The sequence below is a fragment of the Lepidothrix coronata genome, unplaced genomic scaffold (assembly GCF_001604755.1).
Source record: "Lepidothrix coronata isolate B3197 unplaced genomic scaffold, Lepidothrix_coronata-1.0 Scaffold174, whole genome shotgun sequence".
NCBI lineage: Eukaryota > Metazoa > Chordata > Aves > Passeriformes > Pipridae > Lepidothrix > Lepidothrix coronata.
In genome coordinates this window covers 1,818,297-1,837,999 of record NW_016690354.1, presented here as the reverse complement: position 1 = coordinate 1,837,999, position 19,703 = coordinate 1,818,297, and the positions used below count along the sequence as shown (strand labels likewise).

Below are 19,703 nucleotides of genomic sequence, written 5' to 3'. Positions count from 1 at the left end.
TTCTTATGAAATCTTAAAAATCTCTCTGTCCCCTGTGAAACATGCTGCAAGCACTCAGTGCCAGCTACTTGTTGAGCCACTGTGTGCATGAGGGGAATTTAGTGCCAGCTCCTGGGGTGAGACCAGTGATGCCAGTGACCAGAGTGAGTGGAGTCCCCGTGTCAGCTACTGGAGCCAGCAGGGGTCTTGAACTTCCCCAGCCACTGGGGTAGGAACAGCATCTGTTCCCAAAACCAGCTGTCAGGGACACAGCATGAGTGAGACAAGCAAGGAGCTCAGCACCGCTGGAGCAGGACCATGGGTCACTGTGTGCCTGGTGCCAGCTGTGGGGGGAGTCTGTGTCTACCCCAGTTCTGGTGTCCCTGGGTGGGGTGTTTGCATATTCACCAGCAAACTTTAAGCTGGACTAACCAGCGACTTTGGGAGGCCAAGCATCTGGGCCAGGGTCCCCTAGTCCATTTGCTATGAAATATATGTATTTTGCAAAAACACCCATATTTGACCTTCAGCATGGCTTGCTGATGTAGGCTTTTCTATGAAAAAATCATGTCAATGAGTGCATCTGTCTCAGTTTAAAAAAAAGCAAACAAAAAAACCAAAACCAGCCAAGCAATCACATTCTTATTTTGCCTGCTCAAAGATTATGCCTCTAAACACCCCCACTAATTCTGGGGGGTTGTGGCACAGAGAAAAGCAAGAGAAGCATGGGAGAAGCAAATGTATTACAAATTATTTCATCTGTCAGCCCCCACAGGTTTTTGGTGACCTGTGAAGAATAGATGGCTATACTGGAACAGACCTGTGCTGTTCTGCGAGCCTGCTGTTTTAGACAGTGCCTAAAAATAATAATAGTAACAATACTGATGGACATTTAGGTCAAAGGAATTTTAAGACTGACATATTCATCTTCCTGAAAGTAATTTCCACTATGTGGACTGCACAAACTCACTTGAGCCTTCCTGCTATGATCTTGTGTGCTGATAATGGTTTAAAAAGGATGCACGTTGTCCTTAAACCACCTGAACTGGCATTCAATGTACTCCTGGAATTTAAGTCACCAACTCTAGCCAGTAAATTATGTACCTCACATCTAGCTTGGATGGGAGTGTACTGGAACATCTATTAAAAATATAGCTGTATACTTTTGTTTCTTCAGATTCTAAATTAAAAACTAGAGTTTGTACAAACAGGCCCTGTAAATGAACTGGAATGCAGACTGTCCCAAACTACTCTGTTCATCAATAACTGAGTACACACCCATCCTAAAAAGCAAAGCAGGCCCAGAAGGCCAGTATGAGCTGATATCATTTCCATGTCATACTTAAGTGCTGTGCTCAGGTGAAAACCTTCTGCCATAAGAATAATTCAGTAAGAAAGCTTTACCTTGGATCAAGACACATAAGAGAATGACATGCTCTCTTGCACAGGTATTAAAAACAAAATGGAGCATAAAGTTTCACTACATGAAATAGTAACAGAAAATAGCAGGTATCCTTCCCCAGAATCAGAACAAAATCCCTTTTTGTTTTTTCAATACTCCATAGGCCAAGAAATTATTTTCCTCCCTTCCTCTCTCACTGATTCTTTCATTAAGTCCAACTATCTCCTGTACTGGCTACTTATACAGTTCTGGACTTTGCAATAATAATCTATCTCCCCTTGCCAGAAAAAGGATGGTTACTTTACAAACAGCTTCGATAACATAATTCAGCAGCACAAAAATAGACACCAAAAAGCACAACACTACACTGAAAGAAGAGCTAAAACTTCAATTGTGCAGTGATTTGGTAAGATTAAGATTCTACCATTCAATTTGAATTAAGTAGCAAACAAGACACCACCATACAAACAATTGGAAAAGTCTCTAAGATCAGTATAGATTATGGTATTTTGTGTCCATGAGATGCTAAAAAAGAAACTTCAGTTTTCTTAACTAAAAAGGTCAGTTCAGATCTCAGAAGAAAAAAAGACCAAATCAAAGGAACAACAGCACATGTTATTTTTTAGTTTCACAAAATGTATGCTCTGTAGAATACTGTATCAGAATACAAAGGACTCAGTAATTCACAAATTCCCTGTGTGATCTGCTATTATTTTATACAGTGTGGGGAACAAAGTGCCTTTTGCACAGCTAGTGTAGTAGTGAATCAAACACAAGTCATACCTACAACAGTAGAACCTAGAGTTCCCAACTGGGATCAGAAATCATACTTCCTAAAATAAAGGAAAATGCATTTTAGCCCTAAATGGTTTAGGGACAGAAGCAAAAGGAAAACTTGCCATGAAATTACAGATACAAACAGACACAAAACTTGTGTAAGATCTACTGACAGGCATCAGTAACAGCACTAAGGAGATATTTGTGTCATCAATTATGATGCCAGATATGTAGTCATATTCTGCTTCCAGTTCCATCGGTTTAATATGACTTTGAGCAGACGTGGTCATCCCAGAAGTTGCAGTGCCTTTTAAATACAATAGATTTTAAACGGAGCCTTCGATCCAATATGTCAATTAACAATTCTATAATAGACCAATACAGATCATTCTGTATCTGCCACAAATACATACTATTTCTACAGGGAATTGTTACTGGTCATCGCAAAAGAAAAAGCCTCAAAAGGCTTCAGCTTTGTTCATTAGTGCTAGTAAGGTCCTTTAACAAAGAACACAAGGGACACAATTTCATAGCAAATCGTTTAACAGGTAAGTGCATTTCAATGCAACAGCCCCTTCTTCGGGTTCTTCATGCTTTTAGGTACTCAAGTTTGTTTTTTACCCAAATATTGTCTCTTTGGCTCTTTCTACATGTGAAAAATACTCTTTAACTATACCAGCTATGAAAACCTGGCCAACACAACTGTTATGGAAAGCTTTCTATTAAAGTGTTTAAAGGATGACATCTTTTGAAATTTTCATTGTTAGTTTAACTGTATTATTTCCAGTAAAGTTAATCTAAACATTGTCTTCAGTAACAGTAAGTACATGAGCACTGAATGCTTCTTAAACTCCAACCAGACAGGAACCACAGCAGCACATAAATACTGTAACAAGATGGAAAAAATTCCATAGAATAAGAACTCAGAAAGGTGTATGGCACTGCTGGTATCCCAACAGTGAGCTCAGCAGTTGCATACAAAACAATTAACAACCACAAGAATTTACTGGCCTCCATTCTGTCAAAATCAAAGTTCGTAATTTTGCAAGTATATAATTGAAGCTTACAGTAAAATGTACCTAAAGTTAAACCTAACATCTTTGTTGAACTTTATCTGGAGAAAACTGATGGATGTACTATAAATTTATTTTTTTAATACGTTTAGAATACAAACTAAGAGACCTCCAAACACAAAGCAACGTGTATACAGAACACAGACAAACACACATATGTAGTCAAGTCCCCTGGGGTTTTGCTGTTGTTACTTTATGTTTTATAGACAATCTTTATAAAAGATTAGTTTCATCATATGCATACTATATTAGAGGCATATTTCTACCACATTAATAATTTTAACATATTTTTAAAAAATCAGAATGTAAAATCTTGCCTTTGAAAACTTCCCAACAACCAATGTATTTAGGGATCACTAAGCAATCTCAAATTTCTAAGAGTCTCTACATTTGAAAAATGCACGAATAAAGTTTACATATTTTTAAAAAAAGTTCACCAATCTCTCTTATGTACTTAATAGCTTGCCTCCTCCATAAATGTATCCCACCTTTTCTTTCACCTCTCTCCTTTAATGCTTCATGTTTTCATGTTGTTGTCTTTATGAAAGAAACAAAAGTATCAAAAAGACACAAACAATACTCAGTTCAAACTTAACAAAATTCTATTAAGTACTCAGGGTAGATTTGGTTGGCATCGAAGATGACAAAGATCTTTGGGTTCCAGGTGTTATCCACACAGCTGTCATACAAGTTCACAAAACTTCCATCTTTTGAAGGAGGTCTTATGTATTTTGAATCCCCACCAATATAGTCACCAGTTAATACACGAGCAAGAAACATGACTTTATCTGGTCTATGCAGATGAGGCTGCAGATTCACGCCATGAATCTGGAAAGTATCTCCGTGCTTCATGCTCTCTTTGCAGAAATGGCTGGAATATGATGCATCTCTGGCGAAGTAGGTCCCTTTCAAATAAAAAAAAGAAATCTGATCACATTCTTACCATGACAGCTTAACCACTAGAGCATGGATATAGGTACCAGGATGATGAAAAATGTCTGTTCTTTTATCTTCATTAGCAATCCTTTTTTTCTTTTATTTGTTGAATTATAGTAACATGACCAAATATTTTTAGTGTGAACATTTCAGTAGGAGATTGTCTTGTGATCACCACTGCTTTGCTGGGCATCCCTTCCCCATGCTCCCTGGTCCTACCAACCAGTTGTGATTACATGTAATTAACTTTCTTAATTACACTTGATGTGAAAGCAGAGCTGTATTAAACAGCTCTTAGACAAACAGAGGGTGTGCATCACCAAGTATAATCTGTAAGGAACACTTATCAATGTAGAACTGTTAGGATTACCAAACTGTTGTATATGACAACTATACTTACCTTTTCCATATACAGCAGCATGCATCCCATTTATTCTCCAGTCAAAGTTATGAATACATATTGCTTCAACAAATTCATTACTGGTGCCATGAAATAGCATCTGCTCATTAATCGTTGGGACACCCCTTTTCTTCTTCAGTTGAGCTTTTTTCCTACAGAAAACACACAATACAGCATTACAAACAGCTGTACAATCACATTAAGTTACTACTGTGAAAACACTGCACAGAGGACAAACCTAAAACACTGCATACAGTCCACTTTGACAAATGCCTAGATGGTTCTAGTTTTTAAACAGGTTAGAATTATTAAGGTACATGTTTAGAAATCACACTTTCTGAATGCTGTGGACTATTTTCAGACATAGTCCAAGGTTAGGAAAAAAGGTTTTTTATATCAATTTATCACCTTAGTTCATTTGGCATTAGTTTTAGTGTGGTCATTTTCTACAGATACATTTTTTAAAAAAGCACATATTTCTCATATTTTGTTCCCTTCACCTACTTAAATAGCATGGTGGGAGGCATAGCAAAGTTGGTAGATTATAAAGTACTACTACCTAGATAAATTGCACAAATATTAAAAATAAAATCACCTAATGTTTTAGGCAAATTTACTTCCACATGATCACTTCATAATGGTTTTCTGAATTTATGGTTCACTAATACTTTTTAAAAGACATAGTTGTGCATTGGCAGGATTACATCACTCTAAAATTTTGGACAAAAATTTTGTCCTCCAAAAAACCCACCTTATACTACAGGTGAATGTATATTAGTCTCATGGACAGAAAGCCATAGCACACTTCCAATTAAAGAGCAGATATATTTTCCATCAATCTTTAAGTGACTTTGTCAGTTGGGTTTTCCTAAGATCCATGAAGAAGTTGACTCTGCAGCTGTGTCTAACTCATCGAGCTGTTCATAGTTATGATCCCTTGACTGTCCAGGCAAAATCAAGTCAGAGCACATCATTGCTTTGTTCTTATCTGTGTACCTGAATTTTCTTCCAGTAACAGCTACAGTGCATGGGGCACTGTGCCACACTCTCAGGTTTATCAAATTAAGCAATCTGCTTATAACTGGAGTGCATGCTTGAATTGGGGAAGAGTTTAGATGCAGTCTGGGGAAGTCTTATCAAAAACATCCAGGGAAAGAGGAAGAGACAGACAGTGATGACTCTTGATCATATTAATGGCATTACATTGCTATTATGCATTATTTATAAATAAGTACATTTCACAGAAGTGAAAATCTTGCAGTAGTTAGCTTGAATGATACTTTTATCTGTTTTATTGTTGAGCATTTTGTTTGGGGTTTTTTTCTGCCCCACTCAGTGCAAACTAAAATACCTGTGTCTTGGCAACTCAGTTTTTTCTGTATGTTTTTTTCCCTACAACTGCTTTCCAAATCAGAAGAATGTCAGTATAATCTCAATGGCATCTGGGAGGTTTCACTACTAATCTTATTAGTGAATATTTTTTCATCAGAGACAGACAGGCACTCAAGTTCCACTCTATTAGCAGTTCAACTAAACCTAAGAGCCAAGATTCCCTTCATCTTGAGAAAACTACCTGTGTGAGGCAACACCTTTCAATCTAAGGGCTACTAATGCTGAACATTCAAAATTTTTCTATTATTAGCCTTCTATTGCTGGCTGCTGATCTCTGGCAATACATAATGTAGCCTAACTTCTCTTGAAACAAGGCAACAGAACAAATTTATAGAAAAAGTGAATATTCAATTGCCAAAGAATGCTCTGTAACAGTCCTTCACTATCTCTGACCAGTTTATTTCCTAAAACCCATTTAGAATTGTCATTAATATGGGAACTACTGAAAGAGGCAAATGTGTTTTGACCACTACAGTGATGCAAATAATTATTCAAGCAATGCCCAAATGTAATACTTGATCTTATCAATTAAACAAAACACTTTTTCAAAACCACGAAAGTTTAAGTAGCAATTGTTCCTCATAAGTAGCAGAATATACTGGGCACACTGGGAAGCTGGTTCTGCAGAATGAAGAAATGCCACAACAGGATATTTTGTTAATTTGGAACAGAAATCTAGGAGCCCAACTATTCTAAAAAGCATCATCCTAGCACTTTTCACCAGCATTGACAAGCTAATCCAGCTCAACAAAATTAATCCACCACTCACAATGTTTTTGTACAGCCAGTTTGCTCAATAAAAGGAAAAACCTACAGCAAAACTAAGTACCCATAGAGATGCTCTTTGTACACATGCAAGCACTTAAGTAATCTCATTGACCAACACCATTTTTACTCGCTGTACTCCTCTGCGAGTAAACTGAGATGCATAAACAAAAATATGCTAGACTAAGCCTCATCTTCTTTTGAACATTCCTACCTGGGGCACCAAACGAACTTCTAGGGAATTTGAAATGCTGGAATACCTATTACTTTCTAATATACTACCAGGCAATGATGTCTTCACCAGTGCTTGTAAGCCCATCTACTCTAAGGCAGTGTTTTACCCTCAGAAGAAAAGCAGCTAAACCTCAATTGCATACACTTAATCTAGCAATATTCATTGCTACTTGTATTGTTTTTATACAGGAAAAATATTTTAAAACTGAAATTACTTTTCTCCATATACTTTTATACTGTATAAGTACTAAAAAGTACTTTGGTTTGTAGTCAATTATATGGTGATACTGTAACACTCTTGACATATGAAATTCTAATTCCTACTCTCAGTTTCATACCTTGAGAGTATTTTGGCACAGAATCCATAGATTCAGAGTTCTTAAACCACGAATTCTATTCACTGACCAGTCATGAAAACTAGTACAGTCTCCAAATTATATCAGTTCCTAAACTAAGAAAAAAAAGGTCTTCCTTAGCCTTCCTCTAACATCTACACTGGAGACTAAAAGAACATTTACTTTGAAGCCTGCTTGCCACTCCTATTGTCAGAAATTACGATATGTATAAATATACCTCTAGAGAAACATAATTCTAGGAAGGTAGATGGTGAAACACAAGGCCAAGCAAATAAGCCTTAATATTTACACAAGGTAAATATAACCAAATCAATTTGCAATTAGAATTACACAGTCATTTAGGTTGGAAAAACCCTTTGAGTCCAGCCATTAACCTGACACTGACAAGTCCACCCCTAAACCAAGGATGGTGACTTCACCACTGTGCTGGGCTGCCCATTCCAATGCCTGACAACCCTTTCAGGGAAGAAGCTTTTCCTGATATCCAATCTAAACCTGCCCTGGCACAACTTGAGGCCATTTCCTCTTGTCCTGTCACTTCTTATATGGGAAGAAGAGACTGACCTTCACCTTACGACAACCTCCTTTCAGGTAGCTGAATAAGGTGTCCTCCTGAGCCTCCTTTTCTCCAGGCTAAACAGTACCACTTCCCTCAGCTGCTTCTTTTAACTCTTGTGCTCCAGACTCTTCACCAGTTTCGTTGCCCTTCTCTGGACATGCTCAGTGTCTTTCTTGTAGTAAGTGGTTCAAAACTGAACACAGGAGGTGCAGCCTCACCAGTGCCCAGAGGGACAACCATTTCCCTGGTCCTCCTGGCCCCACTATTTCTAACACAGGTCAGGATGCCATTGGCCTTCTCGGTCACCTAGGCACAGGGATGGGTCATGTTCAGCCAGCTGTCAAACAGCACCTCCAGGTCCTCTTCTGCTGGGCAGCTTTCCAGCCACTCTTCCCCAAGCCTGTAGTGCTGCATATTGTGACCCAAGTGCAGGACCTGGAACTTGGCCTTGTTGAACCTCATACAGTTGGCCTCACCCATTGATCCAGCCTGTCCAGATCCCTCTGCAGAGCCTTTCTAACCTCCAGCAGATCAACACTCCCACCCGGCTTGGTGCTGTCTGCAAACTGACTGAGGGTGCCCTCGATCCTCTCGTCCAGATCATCAATAAAGACACGAAACAGGACTGGCACCAACCCTGATCCCTGGGGAACCCCACTAGTGACTGGTCACCAACTGGATATAACTTCATTCACCACCACTCTCTGGGCTCACCCATCTAGCCATGTTTTTACCCAGTGAACAGTGCACTTGTCCAAGCCATGGGCTGCCAGCTCCTCCAGAATGCTGTGGGAAATAGTGTCAAAGGCTTTACTGAAGTCCAGGTAAACAGCATCTGCAGCCTTTCCCTCATGCACCTTGTCACAGAAGGAGAACAAGTTGGTCAACTGGGAACTGCCTTTCCTAAACCCTTGCTGGCTGGGCCTGATCCCCTGGTTGTCCCATACATTCTGTGTGATGGCAATCAAGACAAGCTGTTCCATGACCTTCCAAAGCATCAAAGTCAGGCTGACAGGCCTGTAGTTCCCCAGACCCTCCTTCCGATGCTTCTTGTGGATGGGTGTCACATTTGCTCACCACCAGTCTACTAGGACCTCCGCAAGGGAGCCAGGACTGCTGGTAAAAAAATGGCTTGGTAAGCACTTCCACCAGCTCTCTTAGTAGCCTCAGGTGGATCCCATCTGGCCCCCTAGAGTTGTGTGTGTCTAAGTGGTGTAGCAGGTCACTGAGAATTTCCCCTTGAATTATGGGGGCTCCATTCTGCTCCCTGTCTCCATCTTCCAGGTCAGGGTCTGGGCGCTTGGAGAACAACTGGTCTTACTGTTAATGTCTTCTTTGCCTCAGTATTTAAAGTACCTCAGCCTTTTCCTCATCCTTTGTCACTACTTTTCTCCTCACATCCAGTAAAGGATAGAGATTCTCCATAGCCCTCCTTTTGTTGTTGATTTATTTATAAAAATACTTTTTATTGTCTTTCACAGCAGTGGCCAGACCAAGTTCTAGTTGGGCTTTGTCCCTTCTGATTTTCTCCTGGCATAACGTCACAACATCCTTTAATCCTCCTGAGTTGCCTGCTCTTCCTTCCAAAAAGTCATAAACTATCTTTTTCCCCTAAGTTCCATCCAAAGTTTTCTGTTCAGCCAGGCTGGTCTTCTGCCTCGATTGCTTGTCTTTCAGCACACAGGGACATGAGGCTTTAGGATATCCTTCTTGCAGAATGCCCAGCCTTCCTGGACTCCTTTGCCCTTCAGGACTGTCTCCCAAGGGATTCTGTCAAACAGTCTTCCAAACAAGCCAAAGTCTGACCTCTGAAGTCCAAGCAGCAGTTCTGCTGACCTTTCTCCTTACTTCTCCAAGAATAAACAAACTTAAGAGTATGAGAACTCATTTAACCATCAACATTATAAGGAAAATAATTTCCTTATACATATTAGTGATATAGTTCTCAATTAAAAATAAATTACATCTTTCAAAAAAAATCACAAAACTTATTTTAATATACATCTGCTTAGTTATTTCCTCACTATTTAACTTAGTTCAGTTGGGTTTATTAGTGTAACACATCTTTAAAACTTCTGATATGTACTCCTTCTTAGAGGCTACACAAAAACTTTTGTCAAATACAACTGCTTAAGACTGATACTACAAAATAAGTGGATGCAGAACTGAGCACTTCCTACTTCTTCCAGGCCGGCACAACATGAAGAGGGAAAAGCCGAGAACTCAGAACAAGGTTTTGTAGCACATTAAACTTAAGGAAATTGGAGAAATATGTGTTAATTAGACACTTAATTCTGTCCTGGGTTTCATAAGGTTGAGAAACTCAACAAGACACAAATATTCATTTGCTTTGTTCAGTAAAAATTAAAATAATACAATCTTCTCAAGGAATTATTTTACAAAAAGTTTGGTTTTGTCCTCCTTACTTCACTGTAAGTATTATGGGCATCTACATGTGGACATTCTGAACATCTTTAATGCATTAGTCTTATCTTTGCTACACTATAACTATTGCATTTTTACAAGTATTACATTTCTGCACCTGTAAAAGCTACAGAGTCTTGAAAATGGAAGTTTGAATAGAGAGAAATGACAAAGAAGAAAATTTTTAAAAAGATAAAAAGTAACACAAATTTTCATTAATAATAAAAACAATTAAACATATTTCTGCTACATAACTTCAAAACTTGCTCCATTAACAATCCTAAGACTGTTGGGTTTAGAAATAATCTCACCTGCAAAAAAACTCCCACAAGTCTAGATTTTGTATTCTCTTAATTCTTTTAATTCGGTGGCTATCCATTGTTTTTCCAAAGAGACTAGAAACTTCATTATATTCATTTGTTTTCTTTTGCAATGGAATAAGCTGGAAAAAAAGAGGTTAGTACGATTTCAATTCAGTGCATTATTTCATTATCCCATGTTTTTGACCAACTTGCATACCAACTCTTACCTGGTATGGCTCCTCAGTATTTACATTCTCCCAGTGCGAAGGCATAGGGATAGCCTCATTTTCACAGATGAAACTTCAAACAAAAAAGGTAAAAATACATCACACTAAAGACATGAGGGATTTGTTTCCTGTCAAACTCCTGTTCCAAACAATACGGTATGCAAAAAAACCAAAACCCCACAAGGTTTACACAGAACTACTCAGGGTTTTAATTCAATCAAAGGTTGTTGCCAGCAGGTAAAGTCAAAGGCAAGAGGTCTTATTTTGTATTCAAATTCTGCCTTAGCTTTTTATAACTAAACCACGGCAATGAACAGTTTTAATACACCACCTGCCCAACAGAAGATAGGAAGATAAAGCAGAAGAAGTGGTCAAAAAGTTCCACAACATTAATAGAGCAACATTGATTTAGAAATGTGACAGTGAACACACAGCCTTAACACTCCAAACTATGAGGAATTACAACTAGCCTATCTGGAAACTGAACCCTCATTTCAAGTAATTAAAAGCATCATGTTAAAAATACACACTTGAAAATTACAGTTTATTTAAAAAAAAAAAAAAAAAAGCAACAAAACCTTAAAAAAGAGTGTTTTAAGCATATGCACTGCATATGTAGCAGCTTTTAAGCCTTTAAACTGGGACTAAAAGAAGGAATCACCTGAAAGTAAACAATACCATCACATGGAAATCAGAGTACTGAATGCAATTATTCAAGAAACAAAAAAAGGTAAATTGCCACATCATTGCATGCACTGTTCAGCAAATATCTAGTGAAAAAACAGCTAACACTTCAAAAAAACCAAGCCTTCTTGAAAGTAAGTGTAAACAGATGGCTACTACGTTTCTTATGAAAAATGACAAATTTCATTCTGAATGTATAACCAGCCTACAATTCAGAACTAAAATTATTTCTCAGAAACTATCTGGGGAAAAAACCCCACATATTCCATGTAGTCAATTTTACCTGTGGCAGTATCACTGCATAGTTCAGTTTATTGTTTAGAGAGCATCAGATTTACATCAGCAGGGCTTTACATCTAATGACCCATCAAAAGGTAAAAAACTAAAGCAATTAGACTAAAAAAATCTGGTTGCTACAACACTATTTCTTTAACTTCAAATCATTTTAGAGCAAATGACTAAAACACAGGCAAGAAAATATAACTCAATCTTTTTTGCTGTTACAGTAATAGTTCTAAATAATTTATGAATGGAACAAACTGTCCCAATTCTGATTCAACAGGAGAGAGTGAGTCCAATGGCTAAAGTCAAGCTCAGCTTTAATAACCCTGTCAAAGGATATCAGTATACAGCATGCCTTCCCTCTCTCCCTACAAATTCCTTGCTTTCTCAGAAAACAAAAGATAAAAAATAAACTAAAAATTCTCTTGTCACTCTAATGAAACGTCTTCTTTCTTCACTTGACTAGCTCTCACACGTTGGTTCGCATCTCAAATTGTTTCATGCAAAAAGCAAATAAATATAAACAATAAAAACAAAACATTTTTGTCTTTTTTTCTTAGAAGAATCAGGAATAAAATAAAAATAAGGAGTCTTCCTTTTATTTCCTTACCTGAATGAATTGATAGAAAAGGGAGCTCGCTTTATTGGACGTTGCTTAAGGGTAGTCAGGTTGATTTGTTTCATCACTGAGCATAAAACAAAAGTTAAAATGAAAATTTCTAGAATTCATCTATAGCATCTGAAACATTTACGTGACATTTTTTAAAATAACATTACTACACCCAAAGTTGCTTGACAGGGATTCCTTTTTCAGCAATTAACAAATCAGCATTTTCAATAAATATTTCTGAATGCATTGTCATTTGTGAGTTGGCAAAATGCACAAATATTACACACACAATGTTTATTTTTAAAATACCCATCTAAAATTCAGTTTCACTAAATCACTGGCAAAACTTCCACTGACTTTAACAGGATGACAAAGAATATTACTGCTATCCTTACTAAGATATTATGACCTACAGACAGTGACAAAAATTGTTCTTTAATATTTGTATTTAGTGTTTTTATTCTGGATGCAAAACAGTTTTATTAAACAGACATTTCAACACAAGTAAACATAAAAACTCCCTGTATTGTTATATACTACTTTACGGCCAGTACATTGTTATTTTACCCAGTCCTCACTTTCTGTATTTGAAATACTTGAAGTTTGAGTATATTAGAATACATATTTATTTCCTTGATTTCCTGTATCTAAACATATAGCCGTTTTGTAATTTAATCAGAAAATAAACAATCTACAAATGGAAAAACTAAAAAAAAAAAGGAAGTTATTAGAACACATCTTCGAACAAAGCACAGATTACATTTATATTTAGTTGCATACATTAGAAACCTGTAATATTCTGTAATTAACAAGAAGGACACAAGTGAGATCTTTACAATTTACTAGAAAATCTTTTTGCCTATCTCCTTATTAGTCTGAGAACAGAACTGGCTTCAACTACCTGCTGAATTATTACATCACTTTGATGCCAGTATTTTGCAGAAAACTTCCTTCATAGCAATGTTTCTTAAACAGACTCTGAATGGAAGAGGTTTTTCAAGCTTACAGGAAGTTGCATGTTAAAGAAAAACGGTTCAAACTTCATGTTTTAATCAATGTATGCTACACACCACCTGCAGTTGAGGCAAGCAGCAAGTAACATGATGGACAGCTATGAAACAAGACATGCTAGCACAGTAATAAATTACACTAAAAAAATGTAACAGGGCAACAGCTTCTACAAACTCATATGAACTTTCCTGTAAAGGTGGCATTTTCAATTAAATGTTTTTGCACCAGATAGGAGGACAATAACTTGCTGAATGAACAAATGTGCTGTGTATCTGGCACCTTCCATTATTTAAATTTACTCTATGAAAAGATACATACCTGAAAAGTCTAGCATGTAGTTAAACTTTGCAGTCGTAAAAGACAGAGAACCATGTGGGTTTGTTCGGAAACTCCTTTCAATATCTTCACTGCTAATAGAGCAATGACTGTTTGAATCAGTCTTCAAAATAAATAAAATAAGTGAAAAAGCACATTTAGACAAATTCAGCAATAGGTAGTTGGAAATCCACCACAGCCAATATAACTTCATAGGGATTTACCTGAAACATATGCCATTTACCGCACTCAGCCAAATAAAACCAGCCCCACTGGGTATCAGAGGTATCCATCTCTTCAACTGGACTTTCCATTTTTGGAAATACATCTTCTGATGGTCCTTGGAGCATTTCCTGAAACATTCACACATATACACAAAAAATATTTTGCATTTGCAATACTTACAAAAAATCCTGGCAGATGGAAGGCATATTTGTTTTTTCTTTTTTCAGAGGAAAATTCTCAATTTGCCACTTACACAGTATTAAATCCTTTAAGTTAGTTAAATATTTTCAAAACTCTCTTAATTGTCTGTAAAGTATGCCAGTAAAGGCAAGTCATAGGTTTTAACATACCAAAGAGGTGCTAAATTTCACACTGATGGTTGTAGGGTCAGGGCTATTCAGATATATACAACAGCCTCTCCATTGCATGCTACTCAGAAATTATGTGTTGGGGTTACATCAAACACCTTGATGAAAACATCTACTAGCTGCTCACCAACACTGAACAAATCAGACTGGATATCAGAAGCTGTAAGAAAAAAATTTCAAAACTAAGTCAAAGAATATAATTATTTAACTGTGTAAGAGCACACTACATTATCCTTCCACAATGCATGATGGAAAGTTTCCCCCTCTAATACACCCACTTAAAAATGACACTAAAATTACTGGTACTCTGTACTTGTATTTACAGAGAAGGTCCACAGCATAAGCTAGAGTGGCTTCCACACAAGCAATGACTACCACAGTTGAGGTGCTGCAGGATGGAAAAAAAAGGACTAAAGAAAGCAGAGGTCTAAAAATCATGACAAAACCAAACAGGGAATAAAGAATCGCATTTTTTTTCTGACAAATGGAGGAGACACCTATTGAAGGTTGCAAATGTCAAGTTCAAAAAAAGTGAAAGATATACTTCCTGAACACCAGAGGAATTCCTTTTCATGCTATGGTGTGGATGCTGCAAACTGGAAGTTCAAACAGCAGCTAGACAAGTTCAAAACAACCAGAGCTCTGTTAGAATACCTTTAGAAGAACCCATTAGTCCCTGCCACATTTCAGCTCATTCTTCATTCGCCAATAAAACTCTGAAAACTCTGGAAGTGCTTGTCTCCACTTGCATGTATTTCCTAACAAGTCAACTCTCTGCAACAACCTCCCCAAGCAAAAATTCTAAGTAAGTTAGGGGGAAACCTTTCAGAAAAAGAAGCTTGCACCACTCCCGGAAAAGGTCAGCAATTTATCCACTCTTAACTGTTTAACCAAAACACTTTGGCACTCTTCCCAAAAATTTCCTCAATTTCACTTCTGCTTCCAAGAAGTGAAACAATAAGCTCCGGCAGAAGTAAGTCAAACAATATGCAGTTTGTATCTTAGATGCTTCAGTTGTTTCCTGATCACTTCAACCCAGAGAAAAAGTAAGGTCCTAAAGAAGACAAATACTGGAAATTAGAGGCAAGAACCACCTGGACAGTGCTACGGGGGCAGGAGTTAAAGAAGCAGGAGAGCAGAAGGCACTTCTAACATTACCCTTCCCTCCCCCCTACTTTTCCCAAGTTAGTGGTTGTTTGAAAAACAATCTGAGATACTTCTTTGTGATAACAGCTATAGACTGCATTATAATCATCAAAAGCTCCAAAGAGTGTTCAGAAAACAGGGGAATCAGAAGTGGACCTCCACACCTCTAACTTGCAGAAACTGAGGGCAAACCTACTTCAGTAAAAATGGAAGCCTGCCTAAGGCTACACACATGGATTGCTACCTCAAGTTCAAGCAGAACTACACTAATGGTACATCAGCTGCATGGAAAAAATATTTTGAAAGAGGTAAGAAAACCATTCTCTATTTCAGAGGACATCTGCCAACAGTTCTTCATTTCTTCTGTTCCTCACAGCAATACAGAGTCACAGAACCTACATTCACTTGGTGTTAAAAGCACAACTGGCCAACAGTTTTTGACTATAATCTTTCACCTTCAACTTGATTCTTTCTCTCAAGTAAGCATTTGGCTATGTTCTACCCTACAGAGAGAAGGCAGAGAGGCAGATGCAGCCTGCACTTTTTTAAAGCTAAGACAAAAGCAATTCAGGCTTTTTTGGTAATGTTAAGTCTTCTCATATTTCCACTAAAACGGTCAGACCTCAGCTCCATCCCACTGCTGGTTCAGGGCCTTGACTCTGACCAATCAAATCAGTAATGCCTTTCGAACAAGAGAGAACATGTCTTTACAAGCAGAGAGGCACACGATTACCAGTGCCTGTCAACACACAGTCCTCCAGGGGCAATACAGCCTCCAGAATAAACTATTTACTAGGGAGATAGTTATTCCTATGGCTTTCAAAAATATTACATTTAATCCACATATTACCCTCTTCACAAAGTCTAGGGTAAGCATATAGATTCCAGGATACTTCAGAAGCATGGAGAAATGACCCGAAGGCATGAACATGTAAAGACATAAAACCAAGCTGTTCTCAAAGGTGACACAAATGCAACATGCTGGTGGGAATTACTGATTAATTTAATATCAAAGGCACACCATTTATTAAGCATGAAGTAGCTTTTTGAGAAGGACTTATTAGCACTGTTTCTACTGATCTAGGAGTTACCAGAACAGCTCAAATTAAACAAATTACTCTGGCAGGAAAAACATCATTCCAAACACGATGAATGCTAGTTGTATGCTGTGACTGAATGGCCTTACTACTACTGGTAATGCATTGCCTCGTTTTTCTAGAAGTACTTTATGTTTGAATGATAAACATGCTTCATAGTGTGTAGAGTCACAGAATGGTTTGGGCTGGAAGGGCACTTATAAGACCATGTAGTCCAACACCCTGCCCCATCCAACCTGGCCTCGAACACTTCCAGGGATGGGGCATCCAGGCTTCTCTGGGCAACCTGTGCCTCACCTCCCTCGTGGTAAAAAATATAACAGTATCCCAATGGGCTACTCTGTCTGCATTCTTGTGCTGTCTGCTTCCACTTGGCACATTGCGCCTACAAACACCAACTTGGTATAGTTCCCTGCTGGAAACACAAGCAGTACCAAGGGATTCTCCGGCTCTTCCTCGGAGAACACGACACCTGATTAGGAGACTTGTCTGAGGTAGCGTGCAGGGCTTGGCAGGGGAGGCGAGGAGGAACACCATCAACACCAATACAGGACACCAGGTGAAATGACAATGCCCTTCCCACCTGCACCCCCACGCACCGGCTCTGTGCTGCCGAAGGCCACCGTCGCAGTCACACCTGCCACCGAACCCTCCAGAGCCGAGTCCATTGCAGCTCAAGGGCACGGCCGGGCAACCGAGCCAAGCACACCACCACTAGCCCCTCATTGGGGCCGCAGGCCGCTCCTACACACACGGTGGCCAACGCCCCCCACCCCCTTGCGCAAGCTGGCAGCGCGCTCGGCGACGGGGCGGGGCGGGAGGGGCAGCGGCCTGCGGGGCGCGCGGGGCACGGGCTCGAGGGAGAAGGACGGGAGGAGCGGCCGTTCCGTTCCGTTCCGTTCCGTTCCGTTCCGCGGCCCGCCCGCACTCACCGCATGCGCCGCCCCCCCCGGGCGCGCTCCCCACATGCCGCGCGCGGGGGCCGCTCCGCTCCGGGCGCTTCCGTTACCGGCGGCCGGGGAAGGGGCGGGGCGACCGCCGCGCTGGGCCGCGCCCCATTGGCTCGTCAGCGCCGGGTATGTAAATGACAGCGGAGTGGGTGGTGCTGAACGCGAGGGGTGGAGCCACTGTCGTGAGGCGAGGGAGGGGGAGACTGAGGCACAGGCACAGTCCTAGTCCAAGTACAGTCCCAGGCGCTGTACTGATACTGAGCAGTACTAAAACCAGTACCAGGTGTAGTTCCAGCACCAGTCCCAGTCCCAATACAAGACCCAGTTCTGGTACCAATGCCAGTACCTGTACCAGTCCCAGTACCTGTAGCAGTACTGACTGGCACCAATACCAGTACCAGGCCCACTTCAAGTCCCAGTTCCAGGCCCAGTACCGGGCCAAGTTCCAGTAGCAGTCCCAGTTCTAATACCAATAGGAGTAGCAGTACCTGTGCCAGGCCAGGTTCCAGTCCCAGTCCCAGTTCCAGTACCAGTTGCAATCACAGTTCCAGTAACACTACCAGGCCCATTTCCTATCCCAGTCCCAATTCCAGTACCAGTACCAGTTCAGATACCTATACCAGTACCTGCGCCAGTATCAGGCCCAGCTCCAGGCCCAGTACCAGTAACAGATCCAGTACCAATAACAGTCCCTTGCACCAACCAGAGCCATGATACGCCCTCCACTGCTCTGTATCCCACCACCTGGTCTTTTAGTTCTTTGGATTCTTGGCCTTGATAGTAATGGGCCTCTATTTTACCAAGAAATATTTGTTGTAACTATTGGTAATTTGGTAATACAACAGCCCATCATTTTCCTGTGAAATACAACTCCTCATTTTCCTGAGAATCACAGGTACACTTGGGCCCATACACGCATTCATTTCTGCACACGCAGCTTTTTAAAGAACTGATGCCACGTTGACGCCAGGCATGGCAGCAGACGTGACCATCGCACCGTGCACAGAGCATGGTCAGCCAGTGCAGTGCAAAGAGAGCAGCAATTAGAGCTGCAGCCTGTTGTGGATACTCAGGGCCCATGGGCAGCTTCATGTTACGATTGAGGTCTAGAAGCCTCAGCAGCAGCAGCTCATGGTCTCAAGTTGTGCCAGGGGAGGTTTAGGTTAGATATTAGAAAGAATTTCTTTACAGAGAGTGTAATCAGACATTGGAATGGGCTGCCCAGGGAAGTAGTGGATTCTCCGTCCCTGGAGGTTTTTAAGAAGAAACTGGATGTGGCACTTAGTGCCATGGTCTAGCAACCGCAGCAGTGTTGGATCAAGGGTTGCACTTGATGATCTCGGAGGTCCCTTCCAACCCAGCTGATTCTATGATTCTATGATTCTATGATTCTAGGACCAGTTAGTAAGAGACGACACAGTCATGAATGTAGTTGATCCCAGCCTTTTGGTGCAGATAGTCTAGGATGGGAGCTGCTGAGCAGAAAAGCAGGCAGTAACAGCAGCTACATCAGTCTGCAGTCAGCCAGGGGCCTGGTAACTTCAAAAAAACCACGTAGTCATCATACATGTGTGCAGTCAGTGAAGCACATCCTGCAGTGAAGGATTTTCGCTGAGCAGCATGCCAAAAACAGCACAGGTGGATTGAAAATGAATTTTGCAAATTCTGAGGGAGTGTCAGGCAGGATACGTATCCAGATTCTGGCTGTGCTGACCTTTCCTCTGAATGCAGAGTTAGAAAAGGTTATTTTTCTGAGTTAAAAAGTCAAGCAGCCTGTGGTGAATCACTGGAGGTATTTTACTGGCATGAACATGAGGCTTCTGGAATAAAGGAGCTTTCTGGAAGTAGAGACATCTTTTCTCAGCCATGATATTTGTATTGACATTGTTGACATTGTTGGAAAGCACATAAAAATTGTGGGGACGTATCCTTCCTGTCCTGCCTTTCTTTATGAATATATACATAGGATAGAGGTAGGGGGGATTCTTTTACCACCTTAGCTATTGAATGTCTGTTGAACATCTTTTTTTGCTTGAAAAGATGCTGGCAATGCTTTATGTTTAACATGGGCATCTTTGAATCACCTATTTCTATTTTTATTACTGCCAGTTGTGGATTTTTAAAATAATGGTCAGGTTTTTTGTAGAATTTGCATAAGTATATCTGAAGTTACATTAGCACAACACACG

At 39.9% G+C, this 19,703-nt stretch overlaps 1 protein-coding gene and 1 long non-coding RNA gene across 5 annotated transcripts in view; one reads left to right on the top strand and one right to left on the bottom strand.

The window, feature by feature from the left end:
- Window positions 1-1,999: 1,999 nt before the first annotated feature.
- PARP11 (poly(ADP-ribose) polymerase family member 11) lies at window positions 2,000-18,122 on the bottom strand. 4 transcript variants are annotated; one of them, XM_017830109.1, is made up of 8 exons: window positions 18,003-18,122; window positions 13,953-14,081; window positions 13,732-13,852; window positions 12,403-12,478; window positions 10,827-10,899; window positions 10,609-10,739; window positions 4,568-4,719; window positions 2,000-4,136 (listed from the first exon to the last, which is right to left on the bottom strand). In XM_017830109.1, the coding sequence occupies exons 2-8, from the start codon at window positions 14,076-14,078 to the stop codon at window positions 3,823-3,825; spliced, it is 993 nt and encodes a 330-aa protein (XP_017685598.1). In that variant the 5' UTR covers window positions 14,079-14,081; window positions 18,003-18,122; the 3' UTR covers window positions 2,000-3,822. The 4 variants fall into 4 exon arrangements, with proteins under 4 accessions (XP_017685598.1, XP_017685597.1, XP_017685596.1 ...); XM_017830108.1 differs by lacking the exon at window positions 18,003-18,122 and adding an exon at window positions 17,497-17,581; XM_017830107.1 differs by lacking the exon at window positions 18,003-18,122 and adding an exon at window positions 17,164-17,415.
- The window catches only part of LOC108504745, a 23,985-nt gene continuing 21,845 nt past the window's right edge, over window positions 17,564-19,703 (top strand). The window contains exon 1 of the long non-coding RNA XR_001877238.1: window positions 17,564-17,640. This is a non-coding gene — a long non-coding RNA (uncharacterized LOC108504745). The remainder of the gene's footprint in view (window positions 17,641-19,703) is intronic.